The sequence below is a fragment of the Scyliorhinus canicula genome, chromosome 1, assembly GCF_902713615.1.
Source record: "Scyliorhinus canicula chromosome 1, sScyCan1.1, whole genome shotgun sequence".
NCBI classification, from domain to species: Eukaryota; Metazoa; Chordata; class Chondrichthyes; order Carcharhiniformes; family Scyliorhinidae; genus Scyliorhinus; species Scyliorhinus canicula.
The window spans coordinates 194573012-194593036 of NC_052146.1; the positions used below are offsets into that span (position 1 = coordinate 194573012).

At 48.9% G+C, this 20025-nt stretch overlaps 1 protein-coding gene across 16 annotated transcripts in view; it reads right to left on the minus strand.

Annotated features, from left to right (window-relative positions):
* syne1b (spectrin repeat containing, nuclear envelope 1b) overlaps positions 1-20025 on the minus strand; it is a 667652-nt gene that overhangs the window by 416533 nt on the left and 231094 nt on the right. For all 16 annotated transcript variants that reach the window (XM_038805568.1, XM_038805603.1, XM_038805543.1 and 13 more), the window contains 5 exons: positions 19256-19354; positions 17144-17331; positions 14860-14983; positions 10167-10333; positions 7066-7219 (listed from right to left, as the gene is read on the minus strand). In XM_038805568.1, the coding sequence (XP_038661496.1) occupies positions 7066-7219; positions 10167-10333; positions 14860-14983; positions 17144-17331; positions 19256-19354 (732 nt within the window). The remainder of the gene's footprint in view (positions 1-7065; positions 7220-10166; positions 10334-14859; positions 14984-17143; positions 17332-19255; positions 19355-20025) is intronic.

Here is a 20025-nt window from a genome sequence, read left to right on the forward strand (position 1 = left end):
GGGCCTATGTAGGGTACTTCTTCAGAGGATTGGTGCAGACTTGATGGCCGAATGGCCTCCTCCTACACTGTGGGGATTCTATGAATGAAGGTGCAGTGCATATCAACCAGAATGAGATGTGGAATAAAAGGGTTGAATTTATGAAAAGGGGTTACTTAGACTGGGCTAGTATTTCCTTGAGAATAGAAGATTACACGGCAATCAAATTGAAGTGTTTACATTGATAAGAGAAGCAGTCAGTCTCTCGAGTCTGTCCTACCATTCAATTTGATCATGATTGGTTTGTACTCTAACATCTTACTCCAACAAAAATCTAGCAGAAGACATTTTGGAATTTTCAACTGACCCGGCCACAATGGCTTAGGAATATTCCCCTGATGGGCAGCATAGTGGCACAGTGGTTAGCACGGCTGCCTCATGGCTCCAAGGACCCGGGTTCAATCCCGGCCCCGGGTCACCATCCAAGTGGAATTTGTACGTTCTCCCCACGTCTGCGAGGGTCTCATTCCCACAACCCAAAAAGATACGCAGGGTAGGTGAATTTGCCACACTAAATTCCCCCTTAATTGGAAAAAAAGAATTGGGTACTCAAAATTTCGAAAAAGAAAAAGAAAAGTTCCAGTGCAGAAAGAGGCCATTCGGCCCTCGTGTCTGTGTAGCCAAAAAGGAGTTAAAAGATATTAGCCGCTCATTTTAATCCCACATTCTAGCCCTGGTCCATAATCTTGCAGGTTACACTACTTTCAGATACAGATCCAGGTACTTTTTAAAGGAGTTGAGCATTTCAGCCTCAACCACCAATTTAGGCAGTGAATTCCAGACGCCCATCACCCTCGAGGTGAAAAGGTTTTCCCTCATGTCCCCTCTAATCCTTCTACCAATCACCTTAAATCTATGCCCCCTGATAATTGACCCGCTCAGCTAGAGGAAACCAATCTTTCCTGTCTACCCTGTCCAGGTCCCTCATAATTTTGTGCCTTTTAACAAGGTCACCCCTTAGCTTCCTCTGTTCTAAGGAAAACAACCCCAGCCTATCCAATCTCTCCTCATAGCTGAAATTTTTAACAATTCTAATGGAAAAAGTTCCCGATTTCCAGTACTTGATGTCCCTGACATCACCCTGGGAGTCCAAACTCCAAACTTCAAGCCACAGCCCACTGTCTAGGACTCCCCAACAGAAGCTTCACCTCATCAGCAAACCTTTTACCATCTTAAACAGCAATGCATCACCCTCTCAAACTCCCATACGCGGGGGAACATAAACCTGTAAGACCTGCATTCCACAGGGGCCTGAAAGATTAGGATAATTTCCCCAAGCTCCAGACAGGAAGTCTCGGATCACCTGTCCCAGATTCCTACCCACGTTCTTCTGGAAACTCCCTCTCTGCTACTTCCCCACACAAAGGGAAGTGGCTAAAGAGTGCCCAGTGTCCCTCACCCAGCCTTCACTCTGTGTCTTCTGGCTACTCGCTCCAAGTAGTATGATGATCTATGATATTCAAAATAAGACTCGCAGCGAAAGCCTCAGGCCTGACATTATGAAATGAAAATCGCTTATTGTCACGAGTAGGCTTCAATGAAGTTACTGTGAAAAGCCCCTAGTCGCCACATGTCCGGGGAGGCTGGGTACGGGAATCGAAACCGTGCTGCTGGCCTGCTTGGTCTGCTTTCAAAGCCAGCGATTTAGCTCAGTGAGCTAAACCAGCCCCATTAGGCCATCTCCTAGTACATCAATCTGGTAGTGGGTTAAAAATTGAGGGCATAGAATTCAAAAAGGCTCTTGTCGAAAGCTGCAAACCAGGAAGAGTGAACTAAATATTTCCTTCAGTCCCACTGCATTTGACTCAATTGTTTTGTGTCTCGGTCGACAGAAAGGCCTTTTAACAATGGCGACAGTGAACCATCCCGGCCACTAAGCTTATCCATCAATTTCTTCAAACGAAGTAACCCCAATCTCACCGGGCATATTTGTTTCCACGTCATGAGCTACTGGATTGCATTCAGTCCTCACTCCGTGAGGGGATGCTGTTGCCTGTGAAAGATCACTTCACTTAGTGGCAGACAAGTTTAGGGAGCACTGAACTGACAAGTGAATTGGAAAAAGTCTCAAGAGAATATGACCTGCTCACTGATGCCTGACTTCTTGCAATTTCAATTTGTTAGAAAATTTAGTTCCAAGCTCGAGAGTTGGGATGTGCTGAAGACAGGAAGCGATAATAGCATAAATCTTAACCCACTCTGTAATTTGCAGCCAAGGTAAAAGAGTTACTTCATGATCCTCTACCAGGTGGATGATGTGCAATCAGGTGTTTTTGATCGATGGAGTCCATTTAGACTTCTGATTTTTGAACCCTAGCTGCATAAATCCTGGAGTGTGCAGACAAACCAGGTTAGAAGAGATCTAACATTGGGGGAACTGTTGGATAAGGACAGTATTCCTTTAAAGAGGTACGGTACTCCTTTGGAAAGGATCCTGGGACACATTTTTTAGGAGAGGTAAGGCACAATTTGGGATTGTTGGAATTAAATATGGCTATGCATTTATCTACACACATATATATTGGACTGTTCATCTGTCAAGGAACTGTCAAGCTGACAAGGAACAAAACAGTCCCGAAAATGTCCAAGGATATTATGTGAGTTGACATGGAGGAGGTAAGGGAAAAGGGTGGTGTATGGGGGCATACGTTGGTATGGGTTGCACTAAAGGGGGACAGGGAGGGGGACGAGAGGGGTCAGCAACAAAAGCAAGTGTGGATCACAGCAGTCACTCCCTTTTCTTGAAGAACAGGCCCTTTACCAAAGGCCGTTGATCACAGGACTCCATGCATACCACCTCCCCTCACCTGGCCCCGCCAGGTGATAACCCGCCAGCGGGGGTAATACCAGTGGTGGCAGGATGAGGCCCTTAAGTGGTCATTAATTGGCCACTGAGGGCCTCAATTGGTGCCAGGGCAGGAAGGTCGACCCTGGGCCTTCCCGCCCAGAATGTAATACTGGCAGAGGCGGGAAGGCAGTGAGGTACCCGTACGTTATCATTCTAACTAAGTAAATGTCCTTTCTTCCTACCGAGAGCACTTTGTCTCCGGAGGTTGCCTTAAACCCACAAACAATGAATCAAGAGGGAAAGCTGCTACCACTGAGCCACGGCGGTTACATGTACTCAGAGAACACATACACATGGAAGAGCACAGGCATTTGAATCCAATCAGTCTGCGTTAAAACTGAGGCAATCATGCTACCTCAGAGCTATCATCATTGTTTGATGCAACAGCTCCCATGCAGTTATTTGGGTTAGGAACATAAATCCCATTGTGGCAACTAAATGTGGCATTATCAGAGACCCCTCCCACCCAGGCATTGCCTTCTTCCAGACCCTTCCATCAGGCAGAAGGTACAGAAGTCTGAAGACCCGCACATCCAGACAGAGGAACAGCTTCTTCCCCACATCTACTAAACTCCTCAACGACTCCCATCAGACTGATCTGTTCCCTGTAAGAACACTATTCACGGCCGCACAACGGAGGGCTCCCGTTCGGAACGGCATTTTCGGGGCTTTAAGCCCGGTCCCAGAGTCCACGGAGGCGTCAAAGGCACAAAGAAGGCGCAGAGGAGGCACAGCAGAAGACGATGTCGAGGGTCAGTAAGATAACGGCCGTTAAAAATGCAGCTGAGGGCCCGTCGGGGAGAGGAGAGGTCACCACGGGGTCACCAGGGAAAAAGGAGGCTGGAGCACCAGGGGAGGCCGCATTACTTAAGGCTGAAGAAATTACCAAGGTGATGGCTGCAGAATTCGAAAGGCAGTTGGCAAAGCACTTGGAGGCAATGAGGAAGGAGATGAGGGAGGTTTTGAGTGTGCTGGTGGAGGAGGCGATTTCCCCGGTGACGACCACCGTGGCGAGCGCAGTGGCGGAGGTGCGGGCGCAAGGGGAGGCGCTGAAGGAAGTGGAGGAGACGGTGTTGCAGCACGGTGATCAACTTACCTCGATGGGGAAGGAGATGCGGAAGGTGGTGGAGGTGAACAAGGATCTGCGAGGAAAATTGGAAGACCTGGAAAACAGATCCAGGCGACAGAATTTGAGGATTGTGGGGCTGCCCGAAGGAGTTGAAGGGCCGAGGCTGACGGAGTGTTTTGCCGTGATGCTGGCGAAGCTATTGGGGAAGGGGGAGGATCTCCCAATATGAACTGGATCGGGCTCATCGGTCGTGGAGGTCTGCACCAAAGGCGGGGGAGCCGCCAAGAGTAGTGACTTTGTGCTTCCGTAGGTACAGTGTGAAGAAGGTCCTGTGCTGGGCCAAGCAGAAGTGGGTGGTGCAGTGGGCTGGAGCTGGTATACGTGTATACCAGGGCTTTATGGTGGAGCTGGCGAGGAGGCGGGCTGCTTTCACCCGGGTGAAGAGGGCACTGTACATTAGCAAGGTGCAGTGCGGCATTGTATAACCAGCGAAGCTGAGGGTGACTTATAAGTTCAAGGACTTTTATCTTGGAACGGCGGAAGCAGCGGAGGAGTTTGCGAAGGCAGAAGGACTGTGGCAGAACTGAGAAATTGAGAAATGGCCATGTGCCGATGTAACCTCAGGACTGTATTTTCTTCTTTTCTGTCTCTTCTTTCTTGTTTCACTGCGTGCGGGTGTATGGGCTAAAGGAGCCAATGTTGTATATATTTGGACAAGGGAAGTGATGGGACTTTCACTCGAAGTGAGGGCTCTTTGGGGTGTAGGTGGCTATGCGGGGTTTGTTTGCTAAAAGGGGATTTCTGGGTTTTCCTAGGGCCGGGCAAAGGGGAAAGGGACCCGGGCGGGGGCCTCCACGCTGGCCGGTTTAAACCGGCCAGTGAACGGGAGTGAGGTGGGGGGGAGGGGCTGCGGCCATCGGAGCCTGGCAGAACAGGGTCCGAGTGGTCTAGCCGGGGTGGAAAGTTGGGAGGAAGGAACCGAGGTTGGGGGGAGGTGTTTTGCAAGAGGCAGTGGAATGGAGGAGTTGGAGGGGGGGGGGCGGTTTACAACTCTTGGGTATCACGTACGGTACTCTTTCAGAGGTTGGACGCTGTTGAGTGTGGGGGGGGGGGGGGGGGGGGGGGTGGCCTCTAGGGTGACCATGGGCGGTCCCGGACTCCCTTTTTTTTCCCTTTGTTTTTTTGTTTCCACCGAGACCCCACTCCCAGGATCTACATGGCTCGCAACGCCTCACGAGATTCACTTTTTAGCAAATCTGCATATTAGAGCGAGGCTATAAGTCTTACATAAGAACATGAGAACATAAGAACATAAGAACTAGGAGCAGGAGTAGGCCATCTGGCTCCTCGAGCCTGTTCTGCCATTCAATGAGATCATGACTGATCTTTTGTGGAGTCAGCTCCACTTTCCGGCCCGAACACCATAACCCTTAATCCCTTTATTCTTCAAAAAACTATCTATCTTTACCTTAAAAACATGTAATGAAGGAGCCTCAACTGCTTCACTGGGCAAGGAATTCCATAGATTCACAACCCTTTGGGTGAAGAAGTTCCTCCTAAACTCAGTCCTAAATCTACTTCCCCTTATTTTGAGGCTATGACCCCTAGTTCTGCTTTCACCCGCCAGTGGAAACAACCTGCCCGCATCTATCCTATCAATTCCCTTCATAATTTTATACGTTTCTATAAGATCCCCCCTCATCCTTCTAAATTCCACCGAGTACAGTCCCAGTCTACTCAACCTCTCCTCGTATGTGCTCTAATGTGCATGTTTCCTGAAATACCGGACACTTTGGGATTCAATCGCTATGCCTCAGGGACATCATCTGTGATCCCCACAAACCGGGACCAGATGGAACGGCACTAGTGGGGGTCTCCAAGGGAATCGTAGGCCCCCAGCTGCATGCCTTTTGGGCAGAATGGGGCCCTGGCACTGCTGGTGCCCCCACCTGGGTGCCAGTCTGGCACTGCCTTGGGCCCAGGTGGCACTGCTAGCTGGCAGGGGCACTGCCAGGGTGCCAGGATGGCATTTTTTGCATGTGATTGGGCCAGCAGTTGTCCACCGGGTGGTGCGGGGGTCTGGGGAACCCTCCCATGTTACGTTCGGGCTGGGGGGAGGCCTGGGATTTGTTTTGTGGTCCTCGCAGATCGGGATGACGTTTAAAAATGGCGTCCCGATCTCTCGCGACAACAGGGAGTTCCAAGTGAGCAGAGCTCCCTGGTGTAACAGACGAGGCTATGGGCGGCCTCAGCCATGCGTTCTCCATTTAGGCCCCTTATTCAACGCGAGTCGTGTTGAATAGCCTCATGTATCTCGGCACTGTGAGTGCCGGACAACACGAAGATAAATGCGCTCGCTCGGGGACTTTGTTCTCTTTTGGGAAGATCGTGCCACCTGTTTCTCTCTATTCTGTTCAGATCTCTTATCGCTTTGAACACCTCTTTCAAATCTCCTCTTAGCCTTCCCTCCTCTCAGAGGAACAACCCCAGCTTACATAGAAACATAGAATATAGGAGCAGGAGTAGGAGCAGGAGTAGACCATTCGGCCCATCGAGCCTTCTCTGCCATTCATTACGATCATGGTTGATCCTCTATCTCAATGCCATACCCCCACTTCCTCCCCACACCCCTTGACACTTTCAGAGTCTAGAAATCAATTTCTTTCTTAAATATATTCAGTGACTTGGCCCCCATAGCCTTTTGTGGTGGAGAATTGCACAGGTTCACCATCTTCTGAGTGAAGAGGTTTCTCCTCGTCTCAGACCTGCTCTGTATCCTGAGACTGTGATCCCTGTATCCAGTCTGCCCAGCCCTGTCAGGATGTTATACATTTCAATGAAATCCCTTCTCATTATTCTGAACCTCAACGAATACAGGCCCAGTCGACCCAATTTCTTCAATTTATACCCCTCTCTGAAGACCCCCACCCTCGAAAGATAAGATATATGGTGGGGGGGGGGGGGGGGGGAGAAAATGTTATTTTATTGTGGACACAGAAAATGGCGCTGGTACAAATCAAGCTTCCAATCGAGTACCCACACTCTGCTAAGACCCATTTCACAACATTGATTTTTTAAAAAAAATTTAAATGGACATTCAGAATTTTACCTTTATGTGATTCAAAGCGGGTTGCAGATCTGTGGAACTGATCTCAGAGGTCGACTGCAGGCCGCTTAGAAAGCGTTCGACCCAGAAAGAAAATTTTAATAAACATTCATCAAACTGCTGGTGTTTCTCAATTGCCTCCTCAAAGAAACGAATCCTGTGGAATAAAAGCCGTGACATGTAATTAGTACTCAGGATTGGCATATTCCTGCTTCCCTGTTCAATCACTATTATTTTGGAACTGAAGTCACATTGAGGCCAGACTCTCTCTGTTAAATGCATCAATGAATCAGTTGGGTCTTTAAAAAACAATCTTAGTATTCCTACAGTGCAGAAGGAGGCCATTCAACCTAACACGTCTGCACCAGCCCTCTGAAAGAACAACCTACCTAGGCCCACTCCCCTTCCCTATCCACATAACTCCACCTAAACTGCACATCTTTGGACACTAAGGGGCAATTTAGCATGACCAATCCACCTAACCCGCACATCTTTGGACACTAAGGGGCAATTTAGCATGACCAATCCACCTAACCCGCACATCTTTGGACACTAAGGGGCAATTTAGCATGACCAATCCACCTAACCCACACATCTTTGGACACTAAGGGGCAATTTAGCATGACCAATCCACCTAACCCACACATCTTTGGACACTAAGGGGCAATTTAGCATGACCAATCCACCTAACCCGCACACCTTAGGACACTAAGGGGCAATTTAGCATGACCAATCCACCTAACCCACACATCTTTGGACTGGAAGGAAACCGGAGCACCCGGAGGAAACTTACGCTGACACAGGGAGAAAGGGTGGCACGGTGGCGCAGTGGTTAGTACTGCTGCCTCACGGCGCCAAGGACCTGGGTTCGATCCTGGCCCCGGGTCACTGTCCATGTGGAGTTTGCAATTTCTCCCCGTGTCTGCGTGGGTCTCGCCCCCACAACCCAAAGATGTGCAGGGTAGGTGGATTGGCCACGCTAAATTGCCCACTGATCGGAAATCTGTTTTTAAAAAAGACACAAGGAGAAAGTGCAAACTCCACACAGATAGTCATCCTAGGGCAGAATGGAACCCAGGTCCCTGGCGCTGTGAGGCAGCAGTGCTAACCACTGTGCTGACCACTGTGTCATCTGATATCTCCAGTTTCATGACCAATTTGTCTAATGTTCAGAGTGTTTCTCCTCAAGTAGCCATGGAGGGATTTGAACTCTCGCTCAATTCTGAATAACTTGTTCAGGCTTCTGCTAGTGCACTAACACAACCACTGCCCTGCAAAGCCCTCCTATTTATCAGGGCAATTTAGGGTCAGCCTTAGAATCATAGAACAGTTACAGTACAGAATCATGTCTACCATCATGTCTGTGCTGGTCCTCTGCAAGAACTCAGCTAGACCCACTACCTCTCCTTTCTCCCGTAGCCTGTAAATATTTTCTCTTCAAATCATTATCCAGTTGCCTTTTGAATGCTTCAATTGAATCTACTTCCACCACACTCTCAGGCAGTGTGTTCCAGAGCCTAACTATTCGCTGGGAACAACGTTTCTTCTGATGCCACCGCTGCTTCCTTTGCCGCCCACCTTAAATCTGCACCCTACGTTTCCCACCTCTTCCACCATTGTGAACAGTCTCTATCTAATCTGTCCAGACCCCTCATGATTTTGAACACCTCTATCAAATCTCCTCTATATCTTCTCCACTCCAAGGACAGCAGTCCCAACTTCTCCAATCTATCAACGCAACTGAAGTTCCTCACCCCAGGAACCATTCTCATGAATCATGTCTACACTCTTGCTAATGCCTTTGCATTGTTCCTAAAGTGTGGTCAGCAGAACTGGACACAATACTCTAGTTAAGGCCCAACGAGTGTTTTATGCAGATATAGCATCAAAAATATAACAGTGTCTTGGGTCACAGGAAGATATAGACGGGATGGCCAAATGTGCAGATAAGTGGCAGATGGAATTTAACCCTGAAAAGCCTGAGGTGATACACTTTGGAAAGAGAAATTTCACAAGGAAGTATTCAATGAATGGCATGACCCTGGGAAGTTCCGAGGAACAAAGGGATCTTGGCGTGTTTGTCCAGATCTCTGAAAGTGAAAGGGCAGGTTAATAGGGTGGTTAAAAAGGCATTTGGATCCCTTGCCTTTATCAATCGGGGCATAGATTACAAAAGCAGGGAGATCATGTTGGATTTGTATAAAACATTGGTGAGGCCGCAGCTGGAGTATTGTGTGCAATTCTGGTTGCCGCAATATAGGAAGGATGTGATTGCACTAGAGGGGGGTTCAGAGGAGATTCATCAGGATGTTGCCTGGGATGGAACATTTAAGTTAAAATGAGAGGTTGGATAGGCTTGGGTTGTTTTCGTTGGAGCAGAGAAGATTGAGGAGTGACCTGATTGAGGTGTTCAAGATTATGAGGGGCATGGACAGGGGTAGGGAATAGCTGTTCCCCTTAGTCACGAGGGGACAGAAGTTCATGGTGAGTGGGAGGAGATTTAAAGGGGATGTGAGGGAAAATCTTTTTACCCAGAGGGTTGTGACGGTCTGGAATGCACTGCCTGGAAGGGAGGTAAAGGCAGGTTGCCTCACATCCTTAAAAAATTCCCTGATGAGCACTTGGCACATCATAACATTCAGGGCTATGGGCCAAGTGCTGGCAAATGGGATTAGGTAGTTAGGTCAGATATTTAACATGTGCAGACCTGATGGGCCGAAGGGCCTCTTTTGCATTGCAGTTTCTTTGATGATGTGATGACCTCTGAAAGTCAACTGAAAAATTATTGATGTAAAAAGGATCATTGCATGCAGATTCAGAAACACACATTAGAGTCACAGAATCCCTACAGTGCAGAAGGAGGCCGTTTAGCTCATTCGAGTCGGGACCAGCCCCTAAAAGAGCACCTCACCCAGGCTCACCCCATCTCTGTAACCCCAACCAACCCACACATCTTTGGACACTGAGGGCAAATTTACCATGGCCAATCCACCTAACATGCACATCTCTTGGGCTGCTCACCGTTTCCTTCTGGCTCAATGCCATATTTAAAGATCTTGTGAAGACAGGTGGGCTGGAGAAAACATGATGTAAATTAATCTCACCGTTTCTTGGTGGCGTGGCACAGACTCTGCCACCTCTTATCCAGCTGTTGCAAGTTTGTTTTCATTAACTTCACATTCTCTTCCGGGGTGGTTGGGTACAAGGCCTTTCCCTGTGTCACCAGAACCCTGTGGACGGATTCCTGGGAGATCACCTCAGACTGCAGGTCCTGGAGAGATGATGAGAAATACATATCAGTGTTCCAGGGGAAACCCTGTCATATCTGCTGCCATTCCTTCACAGACAATGAGAGCACAGAATGGGCTTATTCACACCACCCATGATGTCTGTGCCAGCTATTTGCCATATCTTTTGCAACTATAATTTGATATACGGGAGGGTTTAAACTAGTTTGGCAGGGGGATGGGAACCAGAGCTATGGATCAGAGTATAGCGCAGCTGTTGAACAGATAGAAATAGTATGCAGCGAGTCTGTGAGGAAGGATAGACAGTTGATAGGGCAAAGTTGCACTCAGGGGAATGGGTTAAATTGTGTCTGTTTCAATGCAAGGAGTGTCAGGAATAAGGAAGATTAACTTAGAGCATGGATCAGTACTTGGAACTATGATGTTGTGGCCATTACGGAGACATGGATTTCACAGGGGCAGGAAAGGTTGTTAGATGTTCCGGGGTTTAGATGTTTTCAGAATAGGGAGTGTGGTAAAAAGAGGAGGGGGTGTGGCACTGTTAATTAGGGAGTGCATCACAGCCACAGAAAAGGAGGTAGTTGAGGAGGTTTGTCCACTGAGTCATTATGGGTGGAAGTCAGAAACAAGAAAGGAGCAGTCACTTTATTGGGAGTTTTCTATAGACTCCCCAATAGCAGCAGAGAGATAGAGGAACAGATTATGCGGCAGATCTTGGAACGGTGCAGAAGTAACAGAGTTGTTGTCATGGGTGACTTCAACTTCCCTCATATTGACTGGAACCTCCTTACTGCAAATGGTTTGGATGGAGCAGATTTTGTCAGGTGTGTACAGGAAGGTTTCCTGACCCAATATGTAGATAGGCCGACTAGCGGGTAGACCATATTGGAATTGGTGCTTGGCAACAAACCGGCCAGGTGTCAGATATCTCAGTGGGAGAGCATTTCGGTGACAGTGACCACAACTCCTTGACCTTTACCATAGTCATGGAGAGGGATAGGAACAGACAGTATTGGAAGGTATTTAATTGGGGGAGGGTGAATTATACTGCTATTAGACAGGAGCTGAGGAGTGTAAAGTGGGAACAGTTGTTCTTGAGGAAATGCACAACAGTAATGTGGGGATTGTTAAAGGAGCACTTGCTGCGAGTGCTGGATAGTTTTGTCCCACTGAGACGAGGAAGGAATTGTAAGGTAAAGGAGCCTTGGATGACAAGAGAAGTGGAGCTTCTAGTCAAGAGGAAGAAGGAAGCCTATGTAAGGTTGAGAAAGCAAGGATCTGACTCGGCTCTAGAGGGTTACAAGGTAGCCAGGAAGGAACTCAAAAATGGACTTCGGAGAGCTAGAAGGGAGCATGAAAAAGCCCTGGCAGGAAGGATTAGGGAAAACCCCAAGGCATTCTACACTTATGTGAGAAATAAGAGGATGATCAGAATGAGAGTAGGGCCGATCAGGGATAGTGGAGGGAACTTATGCCTGGAGTCTGAGGAGATGGGGGAGGCCCTAAATGATTAGTTTGCTTCAGTATTCAGTGGAGAGAGGGACCTTGTTGCTCATGAGAACAGTGTGAACCAGGTTAATAGACTCAAACAAGTTCATATTACAGAAGATGTTTTGGAAATTTTGAAAAGCATCGGGATAGATAAGTCCCCTGGGCCTGATGGATATACCCAAGGTTACTACGGGAAGCTAGGAAGGAGATTGCTGCGCCGCTAGCGATGATCTTTGCATCCTCACTCTCCACTGGAGTAGTACCGGATGATTGGAGGGAGGCGAATGTTGTTTCCCTGTTCAAGAAAGGTAATAGGGAAATCCCTGGGAATTACAGATCAGTCAGTCTTTCATCTGTGGTGAGCAAAATATTGGAAAGGATTCTGATAGATAGGATTTATGATTATTTAGAAAAACATAGTTTGATTAAAGATACTCAGCATGGCTTCGTGAGGGACAGGTTATGCCTCACAAGCCTCATTGAATTCTTTGAGGATGTGACGTGACACATTGATGAAGGTCGGGCAGTGGATGTGGTATATATGGATTTCAGTAAGGCATTTGATAAGGTTCCCCAGGGTACCTCATTCAGAAAGTTAGGGGGCATGGGATACGGGGAAATTTGGCTGTCTGGATACAGAATTGGCTGGCCGAAAGAAGACAGCTAGTGGTAGTGGATGGAAAGTATTCCGCCTGGAGGTCGGTGACCAGTGGTGTCCCTGCAGGGATCTGTTCTGGAACCTCTGCTCTTTGTGGTTTTTATAAATGACTTGGATGAGGAAGTGGAAGGGTGGGTTAGTAAGTTTGCCGATGACACGAAGGTTGGAGGTGTTGTAGATAGTGTCGAGGGCTGTTGCAGGTTACAACAGGACATTGACAGGATGCAGAGCTGGGCTGAGAAGTGACAGATGAAGTTCAACTTAGATAAATGTGAAGTAATTCATTTTGGAAGGTCGAATTTGAGTGCTGAATACAGGGTTAAAGGCAGGATTCTTGGAAGTGTGGAGAAACAGAGGGATCTTGGGGTCCACGTACATAGATCCCTCAAAGTTGCCACCCAGGTTGATAGAGTTGTTAAGAAGGAGTATGGTGTGTTGGCTTTCATTAACGGGGGATTGAGTTTAAGAGCCGTGAGGTTTTGCTGCAGCTTTATAAAACCTTGGTTAGACCACACCTGAAATATTGGATGGGATTTTCTGACGCCCCGCCGGGTCGGAGAATCGCCGGGAGGTGGCGTGAATCCCGCCCACGTCGTCCGCCGAATTCTCCAGCACCGGAGATTCGGCGGGGGCTGGAATCGCGCCGCGCCGGTCAGCGGCCGCTCACAGCGGCCCCCCTCGCCCGGCGATTCACTGGCCGGCAATGGGCCGAAGTCCCGCTGGTTCTTTGCTAGTCCCGCCGGCGTGGATCAGACTAGGCCCCGTACCGGCGGGACCTGGCGGCGTGGGCAGACTCCAGGGTCCTGGGGGGGTACGGGGCGATCTGGCCCCAGGGGGTGCCCCCACGGTGGCTTGGCCCGCGATCGGGGCCCACCGATCCATGGGCGGGCCTGTGCCATGGGGGCACTCTTTTCCTATGCGCCAGCCCTGTCAGCCTCCGCAATGGCCAGGGCGAAGGTGAACCCCGCCCTGCACATGCGCGGGGATGACGTCAGCAGCTGCTGACGCTCCCACGCATGCGCGGACTTTTGCCGGCCGGTGGAGTCCCTTCGGCCCCGGTTGGCGCGGCGCCAAAGGCCTTCCACGCCAGCCAGCGGGGTGGAAACCACTCCGGCGCCGGCCTAGCCCCTGAAGGTGCGGAGGATTCCGCACCTTTGGGGCGGGCCGACGCCAGAGTGGTTCACGCCACTCCGTCCCACCGGGACCCCCCGCCCCGCCGTGTACGGGAGAATCCCGCCCATTGTGTCCAGTTCTGGTCTCATTATAGGAATTATGTGGATGCTTTGGAGAGGGTACAGAGGAGATTTACCAGGATACTGCCTGGAATGGAGCGCATGTCTTATTAAGAAAGATTGAGGGAGGTAGGGCATTTCTCCATGGAGCAAAGAAGGAAGAGAGGTGATTTGATAGTGGTGTACAACGTGATGAGAGGCATGGATAGAGTGGATAGCCAGAGACTTTTCCCCAGGGTGGAAATTGCTGTCACGAGGGGACATAATTTTAAGGTGATTGGAGGAAGGTATAGGGGAGATGTCAGAGGTAGGTTCTTCACACAGAGAGTGGTGGGTGCGTGGAATGCACTGCCAGCAGAGGTGGTGGAGTCAGAGTCATTGGGGACATTTAAGTGGCTCTTGGACATGCACACGGACAGCAGTAAATTGAAGAGGTGTAGGTTAGGTTGACCCTAGATTAGGATAAATGGTCGGCACAACATCGTGGGCTGAAGGGTCGGTACTGTGCTGTACTGTTCTATGTTCTATACTGCACTGCTGACGACCTCAATTCAGGAGGTGTACTAATCAGGAAGAAAGACGGAGACAGTGACTTCGCCACAACCATATTTATCCAAAAATACAGCAACCATAAAACATGGCTCTGAGGCAGGAGGTTCAAGCCTCAATCCTGCAACATGAACGTCTAATCCTGGCTGACACTCCAGCACTGTATTGCTGGAAAAATGACACTCATTTTGTCAAAACTTTTCTTCTTACACTCATCAGGACAACTCGCAAGAATATAAAATGTACAGGGAACAATCTTTTATACTGTGTAGGAAGAGAGTGCAGATTGGTTGGCAAGTAGACATTGAGGCGGTTGCCGTGGAGAATGTACCAGTTGATGTTGACTGACAGTTAACAGCAAAGCATTGTTTGAAATTTAAACCAAGCAGCTGTTCCTATTTTCTGTGTTTCAATGTTAAGTCAGCAGCTCATTTTTGCAAGAGGGCAGGAGTTGAGCTGTGAGTATGGCGGGCAGTGCGAGCAGATATTCTGGACTCGAGTGCTGAAGTGTAGCCGTGTTCTGGCTTTCTGTTCGAAGCCCAAATTGAGTATATATTCTCGGGATCTCTGTACGGCGATTGCTTCGCAAAGACCCACAGCAGCGCGCCGGGATATTTACCTTCAAACTCTGCACTTCATTCTGCAGCTTGGCCTGGTCAGAAGGAAGGTAAGGGGACCACGAGCACGTAATTGCTTCATGTCTTTCAAGCCAAGAGTCAAAGCTGGATAGGTCCTTCTCATACCTGGGTTACAAAAAAAAGGTTTTAACAGGTTGAGGAACAGCAAACTCTACATCCCAGTGTATTGAGACTGTACACGATAATGTCACTGTCAATTCACCAATAAAGGATAGATCCTGTACTGTTGCAGCTTGCAATAGAATTGTGGAACCTTACAGCCTAGGGCATCAATTGACCCATCATATTTGTGCTGGACCTTTGAAAGACTTATCCAGTTAGTCCTGCTCCACTCCTCTTTCCCCACTTCCCTGCAAACTTTTCCATCTCAGGTTTCTTTTTAAGAATTACGATTGAATCTGTCCCCTGCCAGGCAGCACGTTCCAGATCATGACTACCCTCAGTGTAACCTCCAATCCAAGCCCCAGTGCACGTAGTTTGTGTCACATCATAGACTCTGTAAGAGGACGTAGGTCGAATGGTTGTTCTTGAGATCATTTGCTGAGGTGAGAGTTTAGAGTTCCTGTGAAGAAAAGGCAGCTGAGAGTTCCTCAGACTCATCCGAATTTGGCAGAGTATGCAAATAGCTCAATGCATCATAGGATCATACAGCACACAGAGCCATTCTGCCCATCACGCGTGCCTTTGGAAGCTGTGTGGAAGAATGATCTAATTTGTCCTGTTCCTTTCATATTTCCCGAGAGCATTAAAATGTTTCCTTTTCAAGTATTTTTCCCATCCCATTACTGAAACCATTATTATTCAATCTGCTCCCACCAGCTTTGCGAGCAGTGTATTCCAGACCATGACAGCTCATTATGGAACCCATATTCGCCTTCACTACATTGAAGAATCTGAGGAGTCGTGAATGGTGCTGAACATTGTGCAAACATCAGTGAACATCCCACCCCTGACCTTGCGATGGAGCGAAGAATTTTCATAAAGCAGCTGAAGATGGTTGGGAGAAGGACACTGCCCTGAGAAACTCTAGTAGTCATGTCCAGAATTGAGATGATTGGCTTTGAGATAATCGGTAGGTTGGTGGAAAGGTTGGACACCAGAGGATGTGGATCTAAGTTCCATACCAACAGAAGCAACCTGAGGTAATGCTTTTAAAGTAATGGGGCGGCATGGTGACACAGTGGTTAGCACTGCTGTCTCACAGCTCCAGGGACCTGGGTTCAATTCTGGCCTCGGGTGACTGTCTATGTGGAGCTTGCACTTTCTCCCCCGTGTCTTACGTGGGTTTCCTCCGGTTTCCTCCCACAGTCCAAAGATGTGCAGGTTAGGTGGATTGGCCATGCTAAATTCCCCCATAGTGTCCAACGGTTAGGTAGGGTTACTGGGTTACGAGGATTGGATGGAGGCATGAGCTTAAGTAGGGTGCTCTTTGCAAGGGTCAGTGCAGACTCGATGGGCCGATTGGCCTCCTTCTGCATTGTAGGGGTTCCATGATTCTGTCTTCTCCCCATTCATTCTTTTGGTAACTACCTTCAATTTGGGTTCTTTAGTTACTGACCCTACTGCCGGTGGAAGCACTTTATTCCTATGTACTCTATCAAAACCCATGTGGTGTGTGTGACATGTATGTGAGGCACGTATGCGTGCATGACATGGTATGTGTGTGGTGTGTGCGTGGAGTATGTGTGTGGGGGCGGTGTGTATGTGGTGCATGTGTGTGGGCGGTGTGCATGGTGTGTTTGGACAGTGTGTGCGCACGCATGTGAGTGATCTCTGTGCTAATTCTGGACAGAAGCACTAGCAGCAAAACGGATGAGAATTTGACAGAGTTACATACTTCTGCCAGAGTAACAACAGGTTCTCCAGCGGTGTGTGTGTGTGTGTGGTATGTGTGGACGGTATGTAATGTATGGGGTGTGTATGCTATGCGTGTGATGTATGTGTGTGTATCTGTATGGTGTGATGTGCATGTGGTGGGTGTGTGTGTTTAGTGTGTGCGTGGGATGTGTGTGGTCTGTATGTGGTGTGTGTGTGTTGTGTGTGGGGTGTGTGTGGGAGGTGTGCGTGTGTTGTGTGTGCGTGATGTGGGCGGGAAGCGTGTGTGTATGGTGTATGTGGTTTGTGTATGGTGTGTGTGGGCAGTGTGTGCTGTGTTTGCATGATGTGTGTGGGCAGTGTGTGCGCATACATGTGTGTGATCTATGTGCTAATCCTGGACAGGAGCTCCAGCAACAAAATAGATGACAAAATGACAGAGTTACATACTTCTGCCAGAGTAACAACAGGTTCTCAAGCTCTGCCTGCGCTTCCTTGGCCCGATCTTGCAGCCTCTCGTACTTTAGTTGCAGAGCACTCAGATCCTGGACAGCTTCAACCTTGTTGCTGACTCGGCGGGCACATGTCGAGAGTGATGCCATCTGGGTTTTTATCTGCTCAATAGTCTGACAGAACTCCTGCAGAGGGAGCAGAGCAGGTGAAAACCAATCTGAGGCAAAACAATAACATCTTGCATGGATTATGCATTAATCATGGGCACTTGCATCTACAGAATTGCTCTTTGGTGAGAAAACATCAGAAAAGGTAAAGCCTGAAGCTTGAGGTAACATGCTACAAGAAAAGGATTTGCAAAAAAAAAAAAGCAAAAGCACTCCGGTATTGCAGTAAATGAAAATCAGGTTCTCCACCTATTTTCCAATGTCAGACAAAGTTAAAATGGACCCATTAACCATTGGCTGAAGTAGTGTAAAGTGTAGTAAGACGGTCAAAGACAGATAGAGCCAAAGTGAAAATCAGCCAGCAGGGAAATGAGCAGGTCCTTGTATATCGCCATGTATTACAACATTCAAATCTTTTATTTATGCACCAAGAAAGGTCTCTTTGAAATGGGTAGCAACTTCTGGAAGGACTGCTAAATTATTCAAGCACGGAGGAAGTTTCGGAATAAAAGTGCCGCATCTTAAGAATGTTATCAAAGGATTTGTCTTGAATACACTCAGCCTGATTAAAGGGGCGGAATTCACTGCTCCCCACACCGGGTGGGAGAATCGCGGGAGGGCCGGGCGACTCACGACATGCCCCCCTGGCGCCCCCCCGTGATTCTCCCACCCCCCGCTCGGAAGAATCGCCGCTCGCCGTTTTTCAAGGGGACTGCCGATTCTCTGGCCCGGATGGGCCGAGCGGCCTGACATTCCCGACCGGTTTACAACGGCGGCAACCACACCTGGTCGCTCCCGTCATGAACATGGGCGCCAAATGCTGGTTTGAGGCTTGTGGGGGGTGGAGAGGGGAGTGAGCACCACGGCCGTGCTCGGGAGGGGACTGGCCCGCGATCGGTGCCCACCGATCGTCGGGCCGGCGTCTCAAAGGGACGCACTCTTTCCCCTCCGCCGCCCTGCAAGATCAAGCCGCCACGTCTTGCAGGGCAGCGGAGGGGAAGACGGCAATCGTGCATGCGTGGGTTTGAGCCATCAGCTGTGCATGCGCGGGTTGGAGCCGCCCAACCTGCGCATGCGCGGCTGACGTCACTTAGGCCCCGCCGTCGCGTCATTCTCGGCGTGCCACCTTGATGCAAGGGTCAAGGCCCGGCGGCCGAGAGTTACGGAGCGCCGCTCCTAGCCCCCCGGGTGGGGGTGAATAAGGTGAGAGGAGCGGCCTCTGAGGCCGTCGTGAAACTCGGCCGAGTTCACGACAGCCTTCCCGATTTATCGCGGGAGCGGAGAATTCCGCTCAAGGTATTTCATAAAGGAAGAGAAATGCAAATAATATATTTGATTTTTAATATTTTTTTGGTTTTTGCTATAAGATAAACACACCCTCAACTATATGGATAATAAAGAGTGATTCTTAGGAACATAGGAACAGGAGTAGGACATTCAGCCCCCCGATGCTGTCCCACCATTCAGTGAGATTATGGCTGACCTGTGGCCTAACTCCACAATAACCTGCCTGTGGCCGATACCAATACCACATACATATGCCTGCCTTTTTGCTCAACAAAAATCTATCTATCTCAGTTTTAGAATTAACAAGTGATCTGGTTTCGACTGCTGTTTATGGGACAGACCTCTACCACCTTTTGAGTGAAATGCTTCCTAACATCTCTCCTGAACGATCTAGCCCTAGTTCTTCCATTCAAGATGCGGGGTAGCATTTTCTGTCCCATCTCGTCACCAGGGTCTACTGCTCCCGCTGAATGCAAATCCCTCCCCACTGTGGCGGGTTCCCCAGCAGTGGGACAGCGGAGCCGCTCAACACGCTATCGACATTGGCAGAACTGGAAGATCCCGTTGTTGGCCTCTGGCGAGCCACCTACCCACAGATATTTATTGCCCTGACTGTGATATGTGATTTACGCATTTTACAAATACACATTCATACCAGGTGTGCCTTGAACAGCTGGTTCGCCTCATCTGCAGAGGAGCATTTGTTGGTCCTGCCCATCAACGTAGCCTCCATGTCAATCAGTGTCTGCTGCACCTGCACAAAACATGGAACAGAATTTAAAAATCACTTTTCCATTTTGCTCCTGATTGAGTGAAGCAAGATTTGAAAGATATAGATATTCCTACAGTGCAGAAGGAGGCCACTTGGTCCATCAAATCTGCACCATCTGAAAGAACACCCTATTTAGGCCCACTCCCTCATCCTATCCCCAGAGCTCCACCTAACCTGTACTTCTTTGGACACTAAGGGACAATGTAGCATGGCCAATGCACCTAACCTGCACATCTTTGGACTGTGGGGGAAAACCGGAGCACCCGGAGGAATCCCACGCAGACACGGGTAGAACATGCAAACGCCACACAGTCACCTAAAGCAGGAATCGAACCTGAGTCCCTGGCACTGCGAGCCAGCAGCTCTAACCACTATGCCACCATGTTGCCCCACTTCTATAGACTTTCCCACCTACACATCGGCTGCGCACATGTGTGGGGAATGTGTAACTGGTTCACTATTAATAATAACCTGAAGAAAGCTTTAACGTGCAAAAATCTGTTTATTTTTCTAAATTTACCCTGTTGCTTGGGAAACCATTTTTGAAGGTGTAGTATCCCACCGAATGGACAGCCGTTCCAACAAGATTGTTCAATGCAGTGTACTTGCATTGCCATCTTGATGTAACAAGTCATTGGTGTCAGCAAACCTAT